This window comes from Sciurus vulgaris, assembly GCF_902686455.1.
Source record: "Sciurus vulgaris genome assembly, chromosome: 1".
Lineage (NCBI taxonomy): Eukaryota > Metazoa > Chordata > Mammalia > Rodentia > Sciuridae > Sciurus > Sciurus vulgaris.
In genome coordinates, this window is record NC_136461.1 from 11,601,279 (window position 1) to 11,622,828 (window position 21,550).

At 57.0% G+C, this 21,550-nt stretch overlaps 1 protein-coding gene across 1 annotated transcript in view; it reads right to left on the reverse strand.

The window, feature by feature from the left end:
• Positions 1-5,045: 5,045 nt before the first annotated feature.
• The window catches only part of LOC306653734 (protein-arginine deiminase type-2-like), a gene marked incomplete at its 3' end in the record, with an annotated part of 33,599 nt that continues 17,094 nt past the window's right edge, over positions 5,046-21,550 (reverse strand). The window contains exons 4-10 of the mRNA XM_079126697.1: positions 17,827-17,888; positions 13,856-13,973; positions 13,359-13,484; positions 7,556-7,734; positions 6,437-6,540; positions 5,932-6,043; positions 5,046-5,183 (exon numbers count right to left, since the gene is read on the reverse strand). Coding sequence (XP_078982823.1) covers positions 5,046-5,183; positions 5,932-6,043; positions 6,437-6,540; positions 7,556-7,734; positions 13,359-13,484; positions 13,856-13,973; positions 17,827-17,888 — 839 coding nt within the window. The remainder of the gene's footprint in view (positions 5,184-5,931; positions 6,044-6,436; positions 6,541-7,555; positions 7,735-13,358; positions 13,485-13,855; positions 13,974-17,826; positions 17,889-21,550) is intronic.

Sequence of the window (21,550 nt, forward strand, 5' to 3'; positions counted from 1 at the left end):
GGGTCTGGGCGCCCCTCTGCAGGGAGTCTCCTTTGAGCCCTTCCTGTGTGTGGCAGATACCAAACACCTCTGTCATCGAGCCCACCGGGAAACTGAGGCCCAGGCTTGGAGGAGGACATTGCAGGTCCCCACTGAGTGAGGCCCAGACAGGTCAGAACAGAACAGGGGCGATCACATCAGCAAGAGGCCGTGATGACCAGCAGGGCAGAAATGACAGTGGGTGCTTGTTGCGTCCTTTCTGGGGGCCGTGCTGTTCCCGGCACGCCTTAGGATAGCACATCAGACCCCCTGGCAATCCGGCACTTTGCTGGAAGAAAGATGCAAAGAAGGTGAAGAATTCCGCTGAGTCGCTCAGCTCCTGAGAGTGGCCGAGCAGGATGGGAACTTGTGGCCAGGGGCTGGCGTAAGGCGGGAGAGGGCAGAGGTTCTCTTCCCAGCCTGACTCTTGTGCAGACTCTGGCCGTTGGCTCTTCCATTCAGAGCCCCATTTGCCCATCTGTGAAATAATTCTCAGCATGATGGGGGGTGGTATTAAATGAGATGCTAATACACAGAGAACATGGTCAGAGTCCAGCACGAGGCGAGTGCTCAGGAAGTGAGCCCCCTCCCCTTAAACAATCCAGCCTCCTCTGGCCACCCACGTGCAGGTCTCCTGCCCTGGCTCTGGCTTACTACGTTGGCTCAAGTGCCTGGTTGATGGGTCAGGAGTTTCCTGGTGCCCAAAGGTTTAAAATAGCTGAAGTGGTCACAGCTGTCACTGGATTCAGGGCCGGAGGTCTCAGGCATCACGGCTGCTCCCACTTCTCCCTGGGGGTCCGGAAGAGCCTCCAGGCATCTCATGGTGCCTTTTGGGTAGTGCCAGTACAGGGGACTTAGCTCAGGCCAGTTCCTGCCCCGGACAGACCCCTACCTGCCCCAACGCATGCCCTGGCTGGGCGGGGAGGGGGGCTTTCCTGCACCATTTCCTGCTATGATCCCTTCCGGGGGGTCTCTCTGTGCCAGGCCTGCGAGAGCCTGGTTGGTGGTGACTGCAAACACACAGCTCACCAAGGTCATTGTATGCGCAAGAGTTTAAAGAGAAAGAAATACACCAGCAATACCTTGCCATTGCAGAAAAATTAAATAATCACGATCACTCAGGACTTCTCTCCAGAGGAGATCACTGTGCATTTGTGAGTCTGATCTTTCTTGCCTGAGGATGGTGTGATACCGCTAGTGACCACGCTTTCTGAGCCCTCGGGCTGTGCCCGGGGCTGTTCTGACACTTTCCCATATCTTAGTCGTTTATTCCTAAAGGACCAAATAATAGGCGGGCACTATTCTTACCCCCAATTTGCACAGAGGAGCCTGGTAGAGAGGAGCCAGGCCTTTGGACTTCGAAGCCCTGGGGTCAGGTCTGGCTCTGCCCCTCACTAGCTAGAGACTTCTCTGGACCTCTGTTTCTTCCTCTGCAAAGAAGACACTGGCATTACGCAGCCTCCATGATTATAGAAAATAATAGGATGCTCTGTTCCCCACTCAGCACATCAGGGTCTGGCACAGACCCAGGTCTCAATAGCTGGGAGTTATTTTCGGTGCATATAGACAATTATTTCCAACTTTTGTAAAAGGGGCTTTGACTGTCTACGTTGTTTTATAAATGGCTTCAACGTCTCTGCAACGTGAGAGGTGGCCTCTCGGTGGCTGGGGTATACAGAGCCTTGGGAGTTGTGTGAAAGGCTTTGGGCTTTATCTTAAGGTCGAGAAGCCACAGGAGGACTCTGGAATGTGGCATGGTGTGGGTTTTAGAAAAGTCACTCTGGTTGCTGTGAAGAGCCAACGGCAACAGGAATTCTGGAAATGGCCAGGCTGCGGGCACCTCCCCTGCCCTGAGTACACTACGGGACGGCAGGGCTGGCCTCATCAGCACCCCGTGCTGGGCCGTTTCCATGCTCCCTCACAGACCCCTTTCCCCCAGCAAAGCCATCCCTTGGTCCCACTCCCTCGTGGCCCGCTGGTGAAGGAGGAGACTCTGGAGGGGGGCATTCATCCCACTTGGCCCCCACTTCTGCCCTGCAGGACGGTTCACCTAGAGGGAGGAGAGGGCGGGTGTGATACTGTTCTCATACCCTGGTGTGCCTGTGTGCTCCACAGGGTCATCCTCTACCCAGGGCTCTGTCTGTCTATCCATTTTTCTCTCCGGAGTGTGAGAGAGAGGGTTTTATTTTAGTCAATTGACTCAGAAGGTTGTAGGATTGGCAAGTCTGAAATTTGTACAGCAGGTGGGCAGCTGGCTAGAAATCGGGGTAGAGGATGTTAGTCCGGAGTCTGAAATCCAAAGGCTGGAAACCCAGGCAGGGCTACTGTGGTGGATTCTTGAGGCCGAATTCCTTCTTTGGGAGACCTCGGAACTTGCTCTTCAGACCTTCAGCCAATTAGACGAGACCCACCACCTTTTGGAGGGTAATCTGCTTGACTCAAAGTCTATTAATTACATGTTAATCACATCTAAAAAATTCATAGCAACATTTAGATGAGTGTTTAGCCAGATGACTGGGCACCGTAGCAAAATTTACCCATAAAATGAACCACTGCTGGGCCGAACGGTAGCCTAAGGCCTGGGTTACCACTGCAGAGTTTTTTATCCTTTCAGGCACCAGGCCGAGCACTCTGCATCCATAGGCAGTCACACGATGGGTTGTCAGCATGGCCACAATGTCACCAGGCAATGGGGACGTTTCAGCTCCGTCCAGATCGTCCAGAACCATCCTGGTACGTGCAGTCCAGGCCAGGCAGCCTATCCCTTGGTTATTCCACTGAATCCTTGCCACCACCAGAGCTAAGCATTTTTTATGATCTCATTTTGTAGTTTACAGGGTAAAATGACTTGCAGCCCCGAGTTCTACCTCTGTTCGGTGAAGCCAGCTGGAGTGGTGGACCCTGGATAAGGGGGACTCGGCGACAGCCCTGTGATGCCTGGGCTGCCTGGGCCCGTGGAGTCCAACACGGAACCCTGCGCCCGGTGTGCCGGGCACTGGAATGTGTCAGTCTGCCCCGAGAGGTACCGTAGGTGTAGAGTTAGTAGGAAAAAAGGTCATTTTATTCATTGTTATTTATTTTGTGCCATGCTGAGGATGGAGGCCAGCGTTCCACCCCTGAGTCACACCCGGCCCTAATGTAATCAAACAAATATGACTACACGTTGAAATGGTAATGTCTCGGATATGGGCCAAATAAAAATACATTTTCAAGTTAATTTCACTTATATCTTTGAATTTTTAAAAGAAATCTAAAATTCTATGGGAGGTGGGCGTTTCTGGCTTGCATTATATTTCTTCTGGAAGCGCTGGTCAGGCCCCTTAAGCTTTAGGCAGGACCGTGGCCACTTTGCTGGTGTCCAGCTCTCCCGGCTGAGCCCCGACTCCCCCCTGAAAGTGGAATCCTCAGGTCCTGGAGGGACCGGTGGCCAGAAAAGGCACAACGGAACGCGTGGAGAGGGAGCGGTGGTGGCCACCAGGTGGCGCCAGACCCCCATCTTAGAAACAAGAAAGTCCCGATTTTTTCACCAGACTGGATCCTAGCCGGACTGACTGGAAAATCAAGATGCTGCCTGTCACTGTCCAGCCCCTCTCACTGGATACCTTCGTTTAGCTTTGGGAACTCTCTTTCCCCCGAGTAGTCGGGGTCGGGATTCGGGGACTCTATTCACGTGGAGCTGGTGGCAAGTTCCTGAGAGTGGGAACTCCTGCTTGGATAGAGGGGCAGGTGAGATTTTGAGAACATGCCCAGAGAGGAGCAGTGACCTGCCCAAGGTCACACAGCCCTTTGGTAGCAGGGCTGGTCCATTGTGCTTCATCTGTGAGGCTTGTCCTGGTACCTTAGTGCCTTTGTCCTGTGAGCTTATTGGTTTGTTTTAATAAGTGGCTAATAAACCGCCCTAAGCACCAGACAGGCACTGGGCTGGCCAGGAGGAGGGACCTAGGACAACAGCATGCATGGAAGAACCACCTCTCAGGTACTTACATCCCACCTAGGAGGCAGGTGCTGTGATTACTTCTGCCAGACACATGAGGTGGTTAAAATCTCCATCTCTGGACTCACCCGGCTGGATTTACATCCCAGCCCTGCCACTTGCTGGCTTGGACAATCCATCTTACTTCAGTCTTAGTTTTTTCTTCTGCAAAATGGGACCTAACCTTCTAGGTCACTGTGAAGTTTAAACAAGGTAACGACATAAAGGGCCAGGCACATGAAAAGTGCTTGATGCACTTGCCTGTGGCTTTGAAGGTCATCACCCAAGGCCTCTGGAGACTGGAATTGGGCACAAGCCGTTCGGTTGTGAAGCAACCTGGGACCAGCACCGGAGCTCGGAGCTCGGAGCCCGGACGGAGGAAGCTGGGGAGCCAATAAACGGGGCGATTCTGGCAATTTGCTGCTGCGGGCGCTGGAGCCTGGTCCCTCTGGGGCTCTGGGAGACTGGAACCTGACCCTCAGAATTATCCCAGCCGTGGCCAGGAGCTGGGCATTTGTCTTCCAGGGCGGGGCCAGGGCTGCACCTGGGTGGGGGAGCTCCCGGCACCCCTGGCCTGCGGCCTCCAGGTACAGAAGACCTCAGCCAAAGCACGCAGATGCTGCCGGGGTCGGGCGGGGGTCGGGTGTGTGCAGAGGAGGAAGGGTGACTTCCAGCCACAGAGGGGGAAGGCTTCCTGGAGGAGGTGACCTTGGATGCACCCCAGCAGGAGGGGCAGGGTTTCCACAGGCGGGGCTGGGTGGGGGTGGGGGGCCTAGCGCAGCTATGGAAGCGCAGCGGCGTGGGGGGGGGGGGGGACATGTTGGGGGCAGCGGTGGGCAAGGACAAGAAAATAGCTTGGGGCTAAGCGCGGAGCTCTTGGGTGTCAGGCCGGAGAGCGCTGCATTCTGGGGGGATTCTGGGAGCAGAATCTCCAGGGCCAGATGGGACAGCGACACTGGCCTTAGGGGCAGAGTGGAGATCTGAAGGCCTTTCTGGGGCGGGTCCTGGAGGTCTCGGTGGGAAGCGCTTCCTTTCTGTCCTTCCCTGAGAAATCTCAGGGGTGCGCCCTATGCCCGGATCCCAGCAGGGGGCGCCACCGACCCAAGGAGCCTGCTCCCCCTCTTGGGGCTGGAAGAAGACACCACAGGAAGCCTTTGTGGGGGGCCTCGATATAGCCAAACTCAATTTCGTCCTGTGGGGACATCAAGGAGAGCAGTCAGTGAAGCCCAGGAGATGCACATCAGTTGGCCAGGGAATGCGGCATTTGCACACGTGGGCCCATCTCAGAAAACAGAGGGCCACAGAGCCAGCAGTGTGACTCCCTCAACCCCGCCTCCCTGTCCCCAGTCTCCTCCCCACAAGTGAACTGGGGTCGCCTCTTTGCACAGACTGCCTCTGCATAGCACAGAGATTTCTTACTGCTGTCGACCTACTTTTTCTTTTTTCCTGGTACTGGGGATTGGACCCAGGGCGCTTGTCCACTGAGCCACAGCCTCAGCCCTCTTTGTTATACTTTGAGACAGGGTCTCGCTGAGTTGCTTAGGGCTTTGCTAAGTTGTTGAGGCTGGCTCTGAACTCGCGATCCTCCTGCCTCAGCCTCCCGAGTCACTGGGATTACAGGGGTGCGTCAGTGCACACAGCTTCAACCCCAAAATGGCTACATCCTTCAGGTCAGGGTGAAGTGTGTTCTGTATCCATAGTCACCCACTGGCCTCATTCTTTTTAGTGTCACCTAGATTTCACTGCATGCTGTCGCCCAGGCCCCATGGAGGGACACCTAGGTGGGGTCACGGCCCTCTGCTACACAAGAAGCCACACTGCAGCCAGCTGACGTATCCATGCATGTCTGTGCACGTATGCAGGTCACCGCTCGACACTCAGCCAGCTCCTCTGGCCCGACCCTGGGGCACGTCCCTCCCAGCCCGAGCTGGGCTCCTTGCCTGAATCCAGCGGTCGCCGCGGTTCATGTACTGGAAGCAGACCTTCAGTTCGCAGTTGGTTTTCTCCACCAGATTCTTCACCTCCTTCAGGAATAGGTAGTTGTCCTTCATGCTGTGGGGTGAGGGGAAGAGGAGGCCGGAGGAAGGGTGAGGGGGACAGGGTCACCCTCTGTGGACAGGCGAGAGCCGACCTGTGGTCTGAGCTGGGCAGATGAGGCCACATCTGGGTTCATGGTCACCTTCACAAAGGCGGCTAGCATCAAGGGTCATGCCAACCCATCAACTTCAAGGTCATGGACAGAGAATGAGGAAGGGACTCCCCCCCCCCCCCCCCCGCCCGGCCCCAAGTCCTACATCTCGGATTCCCCAGACTTGAGAAGAGAGCTGTGCCTGGCACGGAGGCCGGGACTGGCTCCAGGTTACGCAGCTGGGACGGCAGAGCCAGGACCCGCACTCAGGCCTGCCTGACCCTGAAGGTCAGCGCTGGGCCGCGGCTGCCCCTTACCAGCATACAAACACCGACACGGGAGGCAGGATGTTGGGGGTCATGATCCACGGTGCAATCCGGAATGTCACGGTGTCCGTGAAGATGGGTGTCAGGGGGATCCCCTGGTGGGAGAGAAGTCTCACTGGGGGCTGGGATGGGGCTCAGTGGGAGAGTGTGCTGGCAGGTTGAGGCCCTGTGCTTTGTGGAGCCCCAGCACCACAAAGGTTGAACCCAGCGTCTCTCCACTCCAGCCTTCCAGAGGGGTGAGACTGAAAGTGATGGTACATTTATTGAGCACTTACTGTATGCCAGCCCCCGTGCCCATGCACAATTTATTTCTGTCTTACAAGAGCTGCAGGGGTGGATGCTACTGGAGTTCTCACTTTTCAGATGGGGAAACTCAGGAACAGGAGGTTAGTTCACCTGCCCAGGGTCTCAGGTGGCTGAGCCAGGATTCAAACCTGGGCAGTCAGACTCCAGTGTGTCCTCTGATATCCCAGCCAGACCCAGCTGTCTGCGGATCCCTTCTGTCCTGCCCCAGAGGGATGCAGGGGTAAAACAGGGACGGGCTCCTGTGTCTGCCAGAGCAGCCGATGCCTCCCCTTTCCCGAGCGAGGGCTGGGGTAAAAGGTCCTTGTGCTGAGGCTCTGGTCCCCAGGCCGCGCCCTCGGCCAGGGGCTTCTCTAGGGGACGGGCACACTCCTCCTCCTGCAGCTTCCGCAAACCAAAGCAAATACCCGAGACGCTAACCACAGGGCAGGGCCCCACCTGAGGCCGGATCTGAGGTCGAGCCTATGGTCGGAGCCGGCATAACACAGGCAGAACAGGGCCTGCAGTCGGAGGTGGGCAGAACTCACAGGTGTGGCCTGGTTAGAGCCCGGGCTGCCCGCGGGGCTCTGCCTCAGGACCAGGCCACACTGCTGGGGAGCAGGGCGGCCAGGGCACAGGCTGGGGAGGGTCAGCAATCCCCCCCTGGGGATTCCTGGGATTGCACCAAGGACGAGGAGCCCAGAGCACGCACAGGACCCTGTGGATATGTGGCTCTAGGCCTGGACCAGGGCAGAGGAACGTGGCTGGGCTCCTGGGAGTGACCCTCTGGCCCCAGGGCAGCCCCTCTGGGGGTCCTGGAGCCCTCACCTCAGCCATGTACTCCAGCAGGCTGACGTGGATGGACACCAGGCCTGAGAAGCTCTCGTCCGGGAACCGGAGGCCTTCGACGAAGAACAGCAGCTCCGCGGAGCCGCCCGTGTACTTGACCACGTGGAAGAGCTTCCGCCGGCCCAGGATGTGGATGTAACGCTGGCCGAAGAACGGGTCTGCAGGGGAAGGACCGACATCAGGCCCCAGCTCCGCCAGCAGGAGGCGGAGTCACTGAAGGGGACAGGGACCAGGGACTTGTCCTCCAGACACAGAAGAAAGCACAGCAGCAGATGCCACCAGCGTGACCACAGGGTCTGTCACCGTCTCAGCACTGCTATGCCCTGGCGGGCCTCCGGCCTCCTCATCTGTCAGATGAGTGGTTCTCTCATGGATGGTGTGCGTGAAATGAGAGCAGATGGTGATCGCACAGCTGGGGTGGGGTGAAGGATGCCGTTTCCCATTTCACAGATGAGGAGACCAAGTCTCAAAAAGAGAAGTGGCTTGTCCAAGGCCTTCTCGTAGGTGACAGCTGGGACTCCGATTCTCGTCTAATACTAAATCCTGAGCCCCAACCCCTTTGTGAAAACACCAATGTGCCTGTTCGTACCAACCATTCCCCTGTGTCACGGAAGCCACGCTAGAGTGAAGAGGCACAGTGCCTGGTCTCTGGCCATGGATTTTCATGGTTGGGAGGGAAGCAGGCTGGGCCAATGCTCCTGCCCCGCTGAGACTGCCAGCCGTCATGTCCTGTGGCTCTAAGTGGAATGGACTTGTTCCTCCTTCCTGCAGGTCTTGGTTTGTGTCCCGTGTGGGAATCCCGCCCAGGTCCCCAGAGCGCAAGCTGGGGCTCTGTTCACAGCTGCCAAGGCGGATGCCCTTTACCGTCTTTCTAGATGTACACGATCGTATGGGGCAGCCAGCACTGCCGGGCCCACTCCGCCTGGCTCGTGCTTCATCAGTGTCTACTGGATGAACCAGGGGCTTCCAGACCCCTCCCCACAGGAGAGGCCAAGAGGGAACTTTCAGGTGATTCAGGCACGTGAATTGATATCTTTTTTTTTTTGCAGGGGATGGGGTAGTGGGGATTGAACTCAGGGGCACTCGACCACTGAGTCACATCCCCAGCCCTATTTTGTATTTTTTTAAAATTTGTTTTAGTGTTAATAGACCTTTATTTCATTTATTTATATGTGGTGCCGAGAATCGAACCCAGTGCCTCACACGTGCTAGGCAAACACTCTATCGCTGAGCCGCAACCCCAGCCCCTATTTTGTATTTTTTAGAGACAGGGTTTCACTGAGTTGCTTAGCACCTTGCTGTGGCTGCGGCTGGCTTTGAACTTGCACTTCTCCTGCCTCAGCCTCCCGAGCTGCTGGGATGACAGGTGTGCGCCATCTCTCCCCGCTCTTTTATTCCAGTGCTGGGGGTGCCCCCCAGGGCCTCCTGCATGCTAGGCGAGCCCTCTACCACTGAGCCACACCCAGTCCTCAGGAATTGCATTACTACTCTGTGACTGGCATGGGCTGGGACCTTTGGGGAGGCGGATGGTCACCACGCAGCATCTGTGCCTAGAAGCAGTGCTCAGCCCATGATCAGACCGCGCACGTGGGAAGCGTCGCCACGGCAGCTAGGCGGTGAGAGATGGTCTGGTTACTTGGGTGGGCGGGAGGGAAGCAGGGTGGGGGGCATTTGAGCAGAGGAAGGCAGCTTTGGAGACGCCCTTGTGGGCGGCAGGGTTAGTTGTGGTGTGTGGGGAGATACTTGCGTGGGCAAAGCCAAGGAGGCAGGACCCTACACAGTTCTTGAAGGAGGTTCTTTGTGCCCTGCAGAGCTGGAGGGGCAGAGTCAGGCTCAGCTTAGTACTTTCAACAACAACAGTGATAACGGTAATGACCCGTCACCCAGGGGTTGGACGGGCAACCAGAACATGCCTGGTACAGATGTGTCAGGATCAGAACCTGTGAGCGGAAGGGAGGAACCACGCAGCCCAGGCTCCTCCCTGTGGGACAGAGTGCCCAGCCAGGCCTCCGCCATAGGTCACCAGGGGTGGGTAGTTTACCCTAGTAGTCGTAAATTCCAAAATCAGAGAGGGCCCTGGTTCAGATGCCACCCAGACTCTACGGGTTAGGGAAACCTCTGGGAGTCCTCTTGTCAGGAACAACAGCACGCGTGCCATGGGGGTCATTGCAAATGGCACAGCATCAGCCACTTCAGTCACCTCGGTAACCAGGTAACCATGGTGCCGGGCAGGGGCCTGCGGGCGCTGCACTGGAGAGGCAGCCGAGGCAGCCCACCCCGGCCAAAGAAGCAGCATCTCGCCTGCGCTCCCCTTGGGAAGGTCCAAGAAGTGACGGGGAGACAGACCCAGGACCGTCCCAAGGACCTCGCTACAGCTCACACAGAAGGGAGAGGTCCATCTGACCCAGAACCGGCAGTGTGCTCCCGGGGCTTCCTCCCCCAGTGGGTCCCCACGATTGATCTGCACACTGCGCTCCTCCCTCCCGCCTCTCCCCGACCCACGTGCCTCAGGCTACACTTGAGCTGAGGCTCAGGAGACTGGGGCCTGGAAGCCAGGCCCTGTTTGCAGGAGTCGCAGGTACCAAGTGGTCCCGGGGCTCAGATAGCGAAGTCTCCACCAGGGTCCTTGGACAGAGAGGGATCTGGCCAGGGGAGGGGTCTGCGGGGAGGGCACATTCTGGTACAACTCTGGCAGCTTCTCCGTCCCATGTGGCTTGTGCCCTGTGACTCACAATGTGTCTCTAAACTGGGCCTCATTCTGGCAGTCTAAGCCAGTGCCAGGAAGATTGATTCCTTGATGGAACAACCCGGCCATTGTCCCTAGGAGCCTGTCCCCCCGTTCCCCGTGCACGTGCAGATCTCCCCACCCTGGCATGGCGTGCTCTCCCTGCAGGCACCAACAATGCCTCTCATCTGAGCAGCCCCTCGCACCTTGGGCTGGCCCCCCGGCCACCCTGACCTCTCCTCGGCCACAGGCATTGGCCCAGCTGGCCACCACGTTGGTATGGTTTGGCGTGACCCTGCCAGTCACTTTGGAATGATGCCACCCCCAGGCAACTCCTTGAGAGGGTGCAACTGTTGTTTGCCAGGGCCCATGGAGTTTCCTGAGTGAGGGACTTGCAGTGCTAAAAGGGAAGTCCTAGGAAAATGGGGAACAAATCAGTCAAGTGTCCCTGTAGGAGAGGTGCGGCCCCCAATTCTTGGGGTTTGGGCAGAACCTGAGTCACTAATCTTCCTAGGAGCACTGAAGACTTCAGCTCAACCCAATCACTACAAAAAAAAAAAAAAAAAAAAAAAAATCATATATTTCCAAGAAAAGCACAGCTGCTGTTACAGAGAGCCTTCTGTAGCCATTTCCTGCAGAGGGTCTACCTTGATTGTCCTCATTCTATCCCCCTGCCATTTGGGGCAGCAGGGGCTCCCCTGCAGAGGAGGACCCCGGGGTGCAGCTTGTGAACAGATCTCCCTGGCCCCGCATTTCCCTCCCAGGACCCCCTTGAGCCCAGCTCCTTGCTCTTCAGGAGAATGGGACATACTCGGCCAGGTCCCAGGTGACCACGTGACCTCTGTGTAACACACACATTCTCAAACCACAGGCACATTCAGATATTCTCTTTTCTTTTGCCGTACTGGGATTTGAACGGGGGCGTGCTTTACCACTGAGCTAGATCCCCAGCCTGTTTTTATTTTTGATTTTGGGACAGGGTCTTACTCAATCGCCTAGTCTGGTCTTGAACTTGCTGTCCTCCTGCCTCGGCCCCTCCAGTTTTATGGGTGTGCACCCCCACGCCCGGCTTGGGTGCAGATTTTGACAAAATCCAGAAAAGGTTCCCGTGGAAGAAAAAGGAAACGGGGCCCTGGATGAGCTATTTCTCTTCCTCTCGGCTCAAAGTATTCATCTGGAGGCCACGTTTTATGGGCATCTGACGGGGAGGGTGGCCACTGTCTCAGTTAGTGGCCCTCCCTGGGGATGGGCAGCCCAGATGGCACAGTCTCCGGGAACATTGTCCTCTTTTTTCTTGCCTGCTCAGGACCCATCTCGGATGGCAAGCGAGGGGGAGGGGAGGCGAATGTGGAGCCAGACCTGAGTCCAGTCCGTCCCCTCGGCAAGGGCAGAGACCTCGATGGCCATTCCCAGACATTGCCTGTCTCGGCCGCAGGTCTTCGTCAAGGCAAGACTGCAGTGCTGCCCGTACCCCTCCTGCCGTGGCAACTCTGGCCTGGACCACGTAAACATCAACATCTCCGGCCCCCTGGGCAGTGGAGCCAGCCTGACTCCAGGGACATTCCAACCTGCTGGAGGTCACTGCCCAGGGCCCAGCGTGGATCAGAAGGGGGCTGGCATGGGGTGGCCAGTGTCTACTGGCGTCCTGGCTAAATCACTCCCAGAGGGGAGCCCCCTCCCCAGGGTAACAGCCTTTCTAATGATCCCGTTAGACTTAGCCCCAGGGCTAGCCCAAGGTCCAGTCCCCTAGCCAGCTCCCAAGCCATGGTCAACTGCAAAGCTGTTTTGTTGTGAGGCTTATAAATACATAAATCAGACCTTGACTGTCCCTTGCTTAAGCCCTCTAATGGCTTCCCACTGCACTCAGACAAAACCCAAGCCCTGTTGCACGCCCTGGCCCCTGGTCCCTGGCCCAGCTTGCCCAACTTGAATCCCTGCACCCCCAGCCTGGTTTTCTGCTCCTCCCAGGCTCAGAATGGCCCCCTTCTCGGAGCTCTGCAGAGCCGGCCCCTCTCAGAGGGCTGTGGCCTCCTCGCTGTTCATTTGAGCCTCAGCTCAAACACCGCCTCCCCAGACCACCCAGCCAGCGGGGCCTGTGCCCCGCCACGCTCTGGGACTCCGTCTATTTCATTTCTTCCAACCGTGCTATTTATTATGTCCCCCTGGCTAGGCGGGCAGCTTTCCAAGGGCAGGGTGTGACTGTCGTGTTTATTGCAGGGATCTCGGCTCTGAGACAGGCGCTGGCACCGAGGTGACTCAACGCATGTTCATAGAAAGTGAGACAGTGCAGGCGGCTCCAAGGACTGGCTCCAGGGCAGAGCACGTCCCTGCACAGCAGAGGCCCAGGACACTCTGTCGCCATTGAGAAGAACAAGGGGTCAATTCCTGGAGGGTGCCCACAGCATCTTTAGGGGGGCTTTACAAGTTGGAGATGGCTGGATGCAGTGAACACTGCACAGTTCACCAGCAGTATGGCCCCCAGTGACTCAGGAGGCTGAGGCAGGAGGATCACAAGTTCAAGGCCAGCCTCAGCAACTTAGTGAGACCCTGTCTCAAAATAAAAAAATAAAAAGGGCTGGGGGGGCTGGGGAGGTAGCTCAGTTGGTAGAGTGCCTGCCTCACAAGCACAAGGCCCTGGGTTCAATCCCCAGCACCTAAAAAAAAAAAAAAAAAAAAAAGGGCTGGGATGTGGGCTCAGTGGTTAAGCACCCCTGGGTTCAATAACCAGTAGCAAAAGAAGAAAGGCGGAGATGCCAGATTCCACCTGAAGGGGGCACCCGCCTTGCCTCAGGCATCTTGAAGGTGACAGAACTCCAGAGAAGGGAGACCTTAAAAGCCCTGTCTCCCCTGGCCATCAGGAAGAAGGACATAGACCCAGGTCACCACAGCCTCCTGTGGGGGGACAGGTGTATGTCAGGGGAGCCTCCCAAGTCCATGGACAATAGTGCTTCCGGGCCCCAAGTACTGAGGCCAGGTGTATGCTCTGTCACCTGCACCTGCAGGGGCCACGGGTGTGTGGGGGGGGTGGCCTCAGAGGGCGGGGCCGGGCTCACTCACTCTCCACGTAGAACACGCCCACTTTATCCGAGTCCGACACGGAGATGTAGAGGACTATTTCGTATCCAGCTGGCAGGCGGTCGGGACCCTTGGTCCGCAGGATCATCTGGGACATGTCCTTAAGGTCTGAGGGGCAGAGGCACAGGAGGTTAGTGTGAGGAGACCAGCTGCAGAAGGGCCGGCTCACCACGGCTGTGCATCCTGGGAACCACGGAAAGGAGAGGAAGACGCTGGTCGCCACCTCAGCACCAGAGGTGACCTCCCATGAACCATTTGGGGATTTCCTGTCGGTCCTTTTCCCACCCCTGTGTGTAATTTTTAAAAACATGGTTCCAGGTGAACTGTATTTACTGTTTTGTCTTTTGCTTTAGGCACAAGTGGACATTTGGGTCCTTCATCCCCGGGAGGCCCAGGTCCAGCCCTCCGGCCCGCGGCTCTGCCCCGGATGGTCGTGAGGGCTTCCCTGCCTCCCTGGCCCCAGGGTGGCCTGCCGGCACCTTCCTTGCTGTAGACCTTCTCGTCGTTGCTGTCCTCCTTGGGCAGCCAGGGTGTGTCTCGGTCACAGTTCACCAGCAGTATGGCCCCCTGGCCTTCGGGGCCCCAGGTCCAGGATGCCTGGAAGCAAGCGATAGGGAGGCAGGTCAGCCTCCTCTTCTCTATCCCAGTGCAGACCCTGAGGGACACCTGAGAGAAGCCCAGGGCGTGGCTAAAGAGCAGCCCCCACCTAGAGGGGGGTCAGCTGCCACCTGGAAAAGGTGGATTCCAAGTCTGATGCCCTGAGAGGACCCACGTGCGCATCCAAGACATGTGGGACAGGTGGCTGTGCCTGGTGGCGAGGAGCCGGGGAGGCCAGAGCAATGAGCAGACGTTCTGAGGAGGGGGCCTGAGGGCTCCAGCCCAGGGTGCTTCACCCTCTTTTCCTCGGTACTGCGATTGAACCCAGGGACACGCTACCACTGACCTACATCCCTGGACCTTTTGTATCAGTTAGGACAGGGTCTCACTAAGTTGCCCAGGCCAGTCTGGAACTCGTGATACTCCCGCCCTAGCTTGCTGAGGTGCTGGGGTCACAGGCCTACGCCTCCTCGCCTGGCTTCTTCCTGCTGCTCATTTTCCACGCTCCAGCCAGAGGACTACAAGGAAAGCTGACCCATCAGGGCACTTTCCTATGTTCAGCCCTCCCTGTGGACACAGGGTTAAGCTGGTTCCCTGCTGTGGCCTGTGAGGCCCAGGGGACCTGCCTGCCCTCCAGCCCCTCGCCCACCTCGTCCCCCCTCACTCTGTTCTACCCACTGGCTGCCCTTCTGCTCCCCAAGTGCCCAGCTCCTGGCCTCTGCCCGCCTGGTCCTCTGCCTGGACCCACGCCCTCCTTTCCCTCCTTTTTGGACAGTCAGCTCTATTCACCCTTCTAGTCTCAGCACAGCTGGCCCTTCTTCCAGGAAGCCTGGCTGGTCCCCAGACCAGAGCAGCTTCCCTGGATTTACATATTAATGGCTATGGAGAGTGAGAAATTGAAAAATGAAGGCCGGGCATTGAGGATTTCATCTCCCAAGACAAATGTTTTCCAGATGCTGGTTGCAGGCATCCTCAAGTCTCTAGGAGGCGATCATCTCCTCCAAGGTCAATCCTCTTCAGCCACTGCCCACAGACCTTGTCCCCAAAGCTCAAATTCCTGAGTATCCAAGGGAACTGATATGCTCCCTAGACCACCCCTCAAAATGACCCGTATAAACCCAGTCCCGTGCTCAATTCGGTGGCTCATTTTCCACCAGGAAAGTGGGTTCATGGGCACCATCTCATCCCTGCACCCCCCCAATAAACAGCTGAGGTGACCCGTGAGGTTTGCGTCCTGCCTGGTCTTTTTGTGCTAACACACATGACCCCGCACACGGCCTTTGGCATGCACTTAGGATGGTTGTTATGACCCAGTTGTGTACGTCGTTCTTGATGGGACGCAGGTCTTCCCTGGGTTTCTCTTGTTCTTTGAGCATTCCCTGAGTCTGACCCAGTCCTGGAACATAAAAGATGCTCGACCAACGTTTATGGGATTGAGGCCAGTATGAAGGACAGGTAGTTAGTGTAGAAATAGGGAATCGGTCCATTCGAGGAAATGAAGCCATGAAGCCATCTGCCTCTGGAAGTTGGAGCTGCCCCTGGAAGAATGGAATGTCAAGGCTCTCCGGAGCCCATTGATCACCAAATTTACCTGCCTTTATCAAGGACTGCAAGCAAGGAGCTGCTAATTGGTGCCCCCTGGGCCCTTACCTGCCTGAATCACCTTGGCCCTCCCCTTGCCCATGGCTTCTCACTTAATGCAAAACCAGGCCTAGTCACGCAGGCAGGAAGGAGAGCGAGATAAGGGGGGAGGGAACTGGAGAACAAAAGAGAATTTAACCTATAAAAGATGTAGGGTGCCATTGGGACTTTAGAACATCAGCCATGGCCCCTTCTTCCTGCCGGGAGAAGTCTGTATTATTACCTTTAAATAGAACCTGCTTACTATGCTTGCCTTGGCTGCTTCTCTAGTGTTCAACATTAGAAGGAGCAGAACTCGTCACCGGTCAACGGCGGTATCAGGATGAGCAAAGAAAAGGTAGAAACTTCGCTGACCCAGGAGTAGAAATGCTGGCCCGGTTTAGGCCCAAGGGATTGTGTGACTTTGCCAAGACTGCTCAGCCCCCGGGGAGAGGCTGAGGGCGTCTTTCTCCCTGGTGTTGCTGAGCCTCAGCCCTGTGTGGAGCTTGCCGTCAAGGGCTCGGCTGCAGATACAGAATGCTCGTGCAGAGCCGACCTGGGCTGAGGAGCCCAGCCAAGAACAAGGAAGAAGGGGCTCCCACAGGCCAGAGCTCCCTGCCCGATCTGCAGAGCGCCTGGGGAGAGAGGCTAGGCCCCAGACTTCTCACTGGGCTACCTTCTATTTTCAGTATTGGGAATTGAACTCAGGGCCATTCTACCACTGAGCCACATCCCCACCCCTTTTAATTTTCTTATTTTGAGACGGCATCTCACTAGGTTGCTGCGGCTGGCCTTGAACTTGTAATCCTCCTGCCTAGGCCTCCCAAGAAGCGGGGATTACAGGTGTGTGCCGGCTTATTTTACTTTTTAAAGTACTCATCCAGCTATGGGTGTCCTTCAGTGGCAGAGCAGGGGCTTAGCCTGAGTTTAATCCCCTGAAGAATAAGTATTATCGATTTCATCTATTTATGATTAAACCAGACTTCCGATGGTTTGGATAAAAGTCACATGTGGCTGGCTGGGCAGGTGGTGCATGCCCATAGTCACAATTGAAGGATGTGGACAATAGCAACCCCCAGGGAGAAAGGAGGCAGTAACAGTGGGCTCTGGCCTTTCACAAGCCCCACCCCCTCTGCCCAACCGGCACTTCCTACTAGGATTCAAGTCTCACTAAACCCTATAAAAATCAAGCCCCTGTTGTGACCAGTTGCCATTTTCTCGCCTGAAAATGTGCCCGTGCTGCTTAACTCCACCGCTTATTAAAAGGCGTGGTTGAGCCGTCCAGGAAGGTCCTGTTTTTGCTATTTTTGCTTTCACCAATGACTTGGGAGGATTGCAGGTTTGAGTCCACCCGGGCAACTGAACAAGACCCTTTCTCAACATAAAAATAAATAAAATAAAAATGACTGGGGGGTGTGGCTCAGTGGTGAGCATCCCTGGGTTCAATCCCCACTACCCCTGCCTCCGAAAAAGTCAGATTGCGCCCACGGCAAAAGTCTAAAGGATAAAGGAGACATCAGATGAAAACTAGTTAAAAGCAACTCCTAGCCGTACCCATGGAAAACCAAAGGAGCTTAAAGACGGGGCTGAGGATGAAGCACAAAACGGAATCAGGGCAAGAACACCTTGCTGTCGGCCAAGTTCAAACACGGGCCCACCAAGCACGCCACACGTTTCCCAGGAATCGCGAGGACAGAAAGAGGCACACGCTCACCCGTGAACATGGTCCTCCGTGGGAAGCAGAAGGGGAATGGAGGAAGCAGGAGGCAAGAAAGTAAGCCAGCCACTGGCGGACAAACGGAGACGGGACGCGTGAGTAGAAGCAGGCGCCCCTTGGACAGAGCGTGATCAGTGCCGCCCTAGGATCGCGAGGGCCTCACCTGCCCCTCGATTTTAAAATAACGAATGGGCCGAAGAACAGCAGATGCCCCGTGTGTGCTGTTTCAGGCACGTTATTCTCTCCCATGGCTCCGTGAACTGGCCGGGGAACCAGGCTCGGGAAGGAGGCTGCTCTGCAGCGGATCCTATGGGGAACCTGGGCTCTGCTGTGGGCTGGGCTGTCCCTGGTGCCTGTGTGTCTGGGAGCCTGTCGTCTGTCTCCTGCTCTGCGGGGAGTCGGGCGCCTGGTGGGAGTCTTGTGGCTGCCTGCAGGGTCTGGTCTGGGGCTCTGCCCTCGAGCTGCCCCAGGTCGGGCCTTGTCGGGCCTTGTCGACCCTGACGGTCGGCTAGGTACCTTCTTTGGGTTGTTCTTCTCCACCTCGCCATCCCGGTCGGCATCCACATCCAGGGAGATCTCTGGGGAGGAGAGACATGGTGAGTTGCTGAGTCCACCAGGCAGGGTGGCACAGACATGAGGGAGACCTGTGGGACCAGGGCGCCACTCTCCCAGGCGCTCGGGCGCTGGAGATGGGGGGCCTTGCCGAGCTCATCTTCTCTGAGCCCTTGGCTAATGTCCACCACCACCAGGGAACCTCAGCAGACACTGTGGACCGGGCAGCTTACAGCCTCGGGGTGCTGCAGGTCAGGGGCCCTGTCTTTCCCAGTCCATCTGGGTGTGTATCTGTGTGTGCGCGTGTGCATCTGTACACACGTCCTCCTCTCCAAGAACTCCCAGAAGTCTAGATCTCACCTCCAAGGATGGAGGGTTTTCCTCTGGGTGAGGAACCATGTCTTCAAGCCCCCTTGATCTGAGGGTGCCTGTGATCGGGGCTCCTGCTAGATGACCCAGGACAGGGTCCCTGCTTCACCCATCTCTTGGGGGAAGGAACTTTAGCTTCCCTGGACCTGCCATGGACACAGGCTTTGTGGAGACTGTGGGGCAGTGAGAAGGTTTAGCATTAGACAGTGTTGGTTTAGACCCCTGGTTCTCTGCTTATGAGCTGTGTGACTTTGGGCAGATTAGACAACCTCTCTGAGCTCCAATTTCCTCACTTATAACAGGGAGCCCTTTCCTGTTACAGTGGTTGCACTAATTGCAATGGCAGGCACTACTGTCATTTGAGCCAGAGAATTGCTGTGGGGACTTTCCTGTGCATGGTAGGGTGCGGGAAGCAGCCTGCCTTCTACCTGCTAGATGCCAACAACTTCCCTAAGTGTGGCAGTCAAAAATGCCTGCAGATGTTGTCCAATGGTGTGGGTGCTGCTGGGGCGGCTTCGAGGGCGTCACCCAGGAAGAGCGGTGCTGCTTCCACAGTGGCCCGAGGGGGCCTGGGCACGCCGCGCCTGACTGGTCGGAGGGCTGGGGGACGGACGCACTCCTGGTCAGTCCCCGGGCAGGCACGCCCTCTCCCTGGGTGGGGGTGTGAGGAGGGTCCTGGCGTGGGAGGAGCGCAGATGTCCTTGGTGGCTCAGCCCAACTGGGCCCATGGATCACACCTAGTCCTCACTGTGCCCACGGCCTCCTGACCCTGAACGTGGTTGTCCTGGGGTAGAAACAGGCGAGAAGGTGGGGCAGGGAGGTCCCTGGAAGAGGCTGCCGTGTCCTGCCTCCTGGGAGTCTGCGGGAGCTGCTTCTCCACTCCGGCCACCGTGGACGAGTGCAGGGCACTGGGCACCGGGCCAGGCGCTGGCGACTGGGCACAGATTCGCTCTGAGGGAGCCTCCGGTCCCGGGAGGGAAGTGTCACTGGACCCATTTCACAGGAGAGCAAGGCCAAGAAGCTGGCCTGACAATCCTGGAGGCTAGTGCCGGATAAGGATGCCAGGGGGCAGAGGGCAGGGGGCGCCAGCTGCTCCTGAAGAGGCTGGGGCTCAGGTGTGGGAAGGGGGCTGCTCCTGGCTCCTGCCCGCCACGCTCCTCTCCCACCCAGCTGCACACTCTTTCCGCGGCACGCTGTCCTCCGGGTCACTCCTGGGGAGGTGTCCCCACCCTACTTCCTCACAGAGGAGGAAACCGAGGCCCCCCAGCACGGACGGGACCCCTGAAGATCCCAGAGTCAGAGCCAGGTTCTCTCCCAGGCCTCTGCCTCCAGATCTCTATTCTGTGCTGTTCTGTTCTCACCACTGATCTAGGCTGACCTCTGACTGACCGCCGGCTGACCCAGGCTGTTTCCGAAAGCCAAGTCCACCTTCAAAGACCCAACTCACTCCCCTGAAGGTCACGGCCAGGGAAAGAGGCACGTCCCCCACCCGGCATCCCTGTGGCCTTTGTCTCCAAGGGCAAGGTAAAATGGAAGCCCTTTGCGATGTCCATCGGCTCGTAGGAGAGGGATTCTGAGGTGTTTATGTTGCTTTATTGCAGTCTGAATTTCTTAACTTTTAAAATTCTATCAATTTAGTCAGGCACAGTGGTGCCCGCCTGTGATCCCAGCAACTTGGGAGACTGAGGCAGGAGGATTACAAGTCTGAGTCCAGCCTCAGCGACTTAGTAAGGCCCTCAGCAACGCAGCGAGACCCTGTCTCAAAACAAACCAAAAAGGGAGGAGGCCTGGGCTGGGCTCAGTGGCGGAGCGCTAGCCTGCCACGCGTGAGGCACTGGGTTTGATCCTCAGCACCACGTAAAAATAAACCAAAAAAATAAAGGCATTGTGTCCGCCCGCGACTGAAAAACAAGAGGAGTGAGGATGCGGCTCCGTGCCTGGATTCGATCTCCTGCACCAAAAAACAAAAACAAACAAACAAAAAACAAAAACAAACAAACAAAAAACTTCCAATGTAATATTTGTACCATGTGCAAACAAACAAACAAAAACCCAAAACTGTACTAAATAGTTTCTGAGGAAAAACATCAGTTTCCTGCCTAGTTCCTTTTCTCATCTTCCCAGTACAAAATAAAATGCTTCTTGCTATTTCTTGCTTTATTAAATTGAGACAGCTTTGCTGCCTTCCTGTTATGAAATTCAGGCCTTTCATAATTGGGCCCTTATCACCTCCTCCCACCCCCACTGGGCTTTGGGATTTCTCTCTCGGGACCCGCGCCCTGATCCTACGGCCAACTGCAGTGGCCCTCTCTGCCCTCCGCCCTCCCCGAGGTCCCCCACGTCGCAAGCCATCCCCTGGGTCTGCTCCCCTGCCGGGCTCCCCAGGTCCGATTCGACCCAGTCCAGAGGGCCGAAGCCTGCGGGGACAGCCAACCGGGCTGGCGTGACCTGCCCCGATCGCCGCCCTCCTGGGATGGCTCTGCCTTCCCCAGCGGGAGGAGGGCGAGGACACCTGTTTTGGGGACTCTGGGCTCCAGACATTTCCCAGAGGCTCGGGCTCCTACCTCAGCTCCTCTGAATAGCTCCATGGGGTCAGGTGGCGCCTGGGTGTGGGGCAGATTAACGGGAAATGTCACTAGGATTGGGTTCAAGGCAGTCTGCCCTGAGAATCAAGACACGAGGCCTCAGCCGTGTTTTGGCCGCCTGCTGGACAGTGGCGGGTGCTGGCCTTCGTGCCTAGGGACCACTTGGGATACAGGGGGAGCGAGGACTCCCTCCCCCGCAGCCAAGAGGGCCCTGGTCAGGGGGCCTGATGGGCACCTGGGATGGTGGCTACCAGTTCCCGGCCTGCCAGGACCTGGCAGGAGCCCCTGCCCCACACCCCTCCCCTCCAGCTTTCCCCCAATAGGAAGTCTTTGCAAATCAGCTCAGAGAGAGTCGTGAGGTCCTCAGGGGTTAATTTCCACTCTACAGCTTGGAAAAGTGAAGCCCAGAGGAGCTGGGCTACTCGTCAAGGTCACACAGCAAGTCCTTGCAGGACTGGGATGAACTCGGGCCTGATTTGGCCAAGGGCACCATGTATTTGTCTTCAGGGCAAAGACTGCGGGACAGTGAGTTTCATCTTTACCCAGGCAGAGTCAGTGTGGCCACCGGAGGGAGGGGGCTCAGAGGGCACCAGCTGAGCACCTGCTCTGGGCCTTGGCAAGGGCCCTTCGCATGGGCCACTCACTCCGTGAAGCACTCCCTGGAAGCACTGCGCAAGAACAGCCCGCACATGCCGTCTGGCACAGGAGGAAACTGAGGCTTGGGATGGCGATGG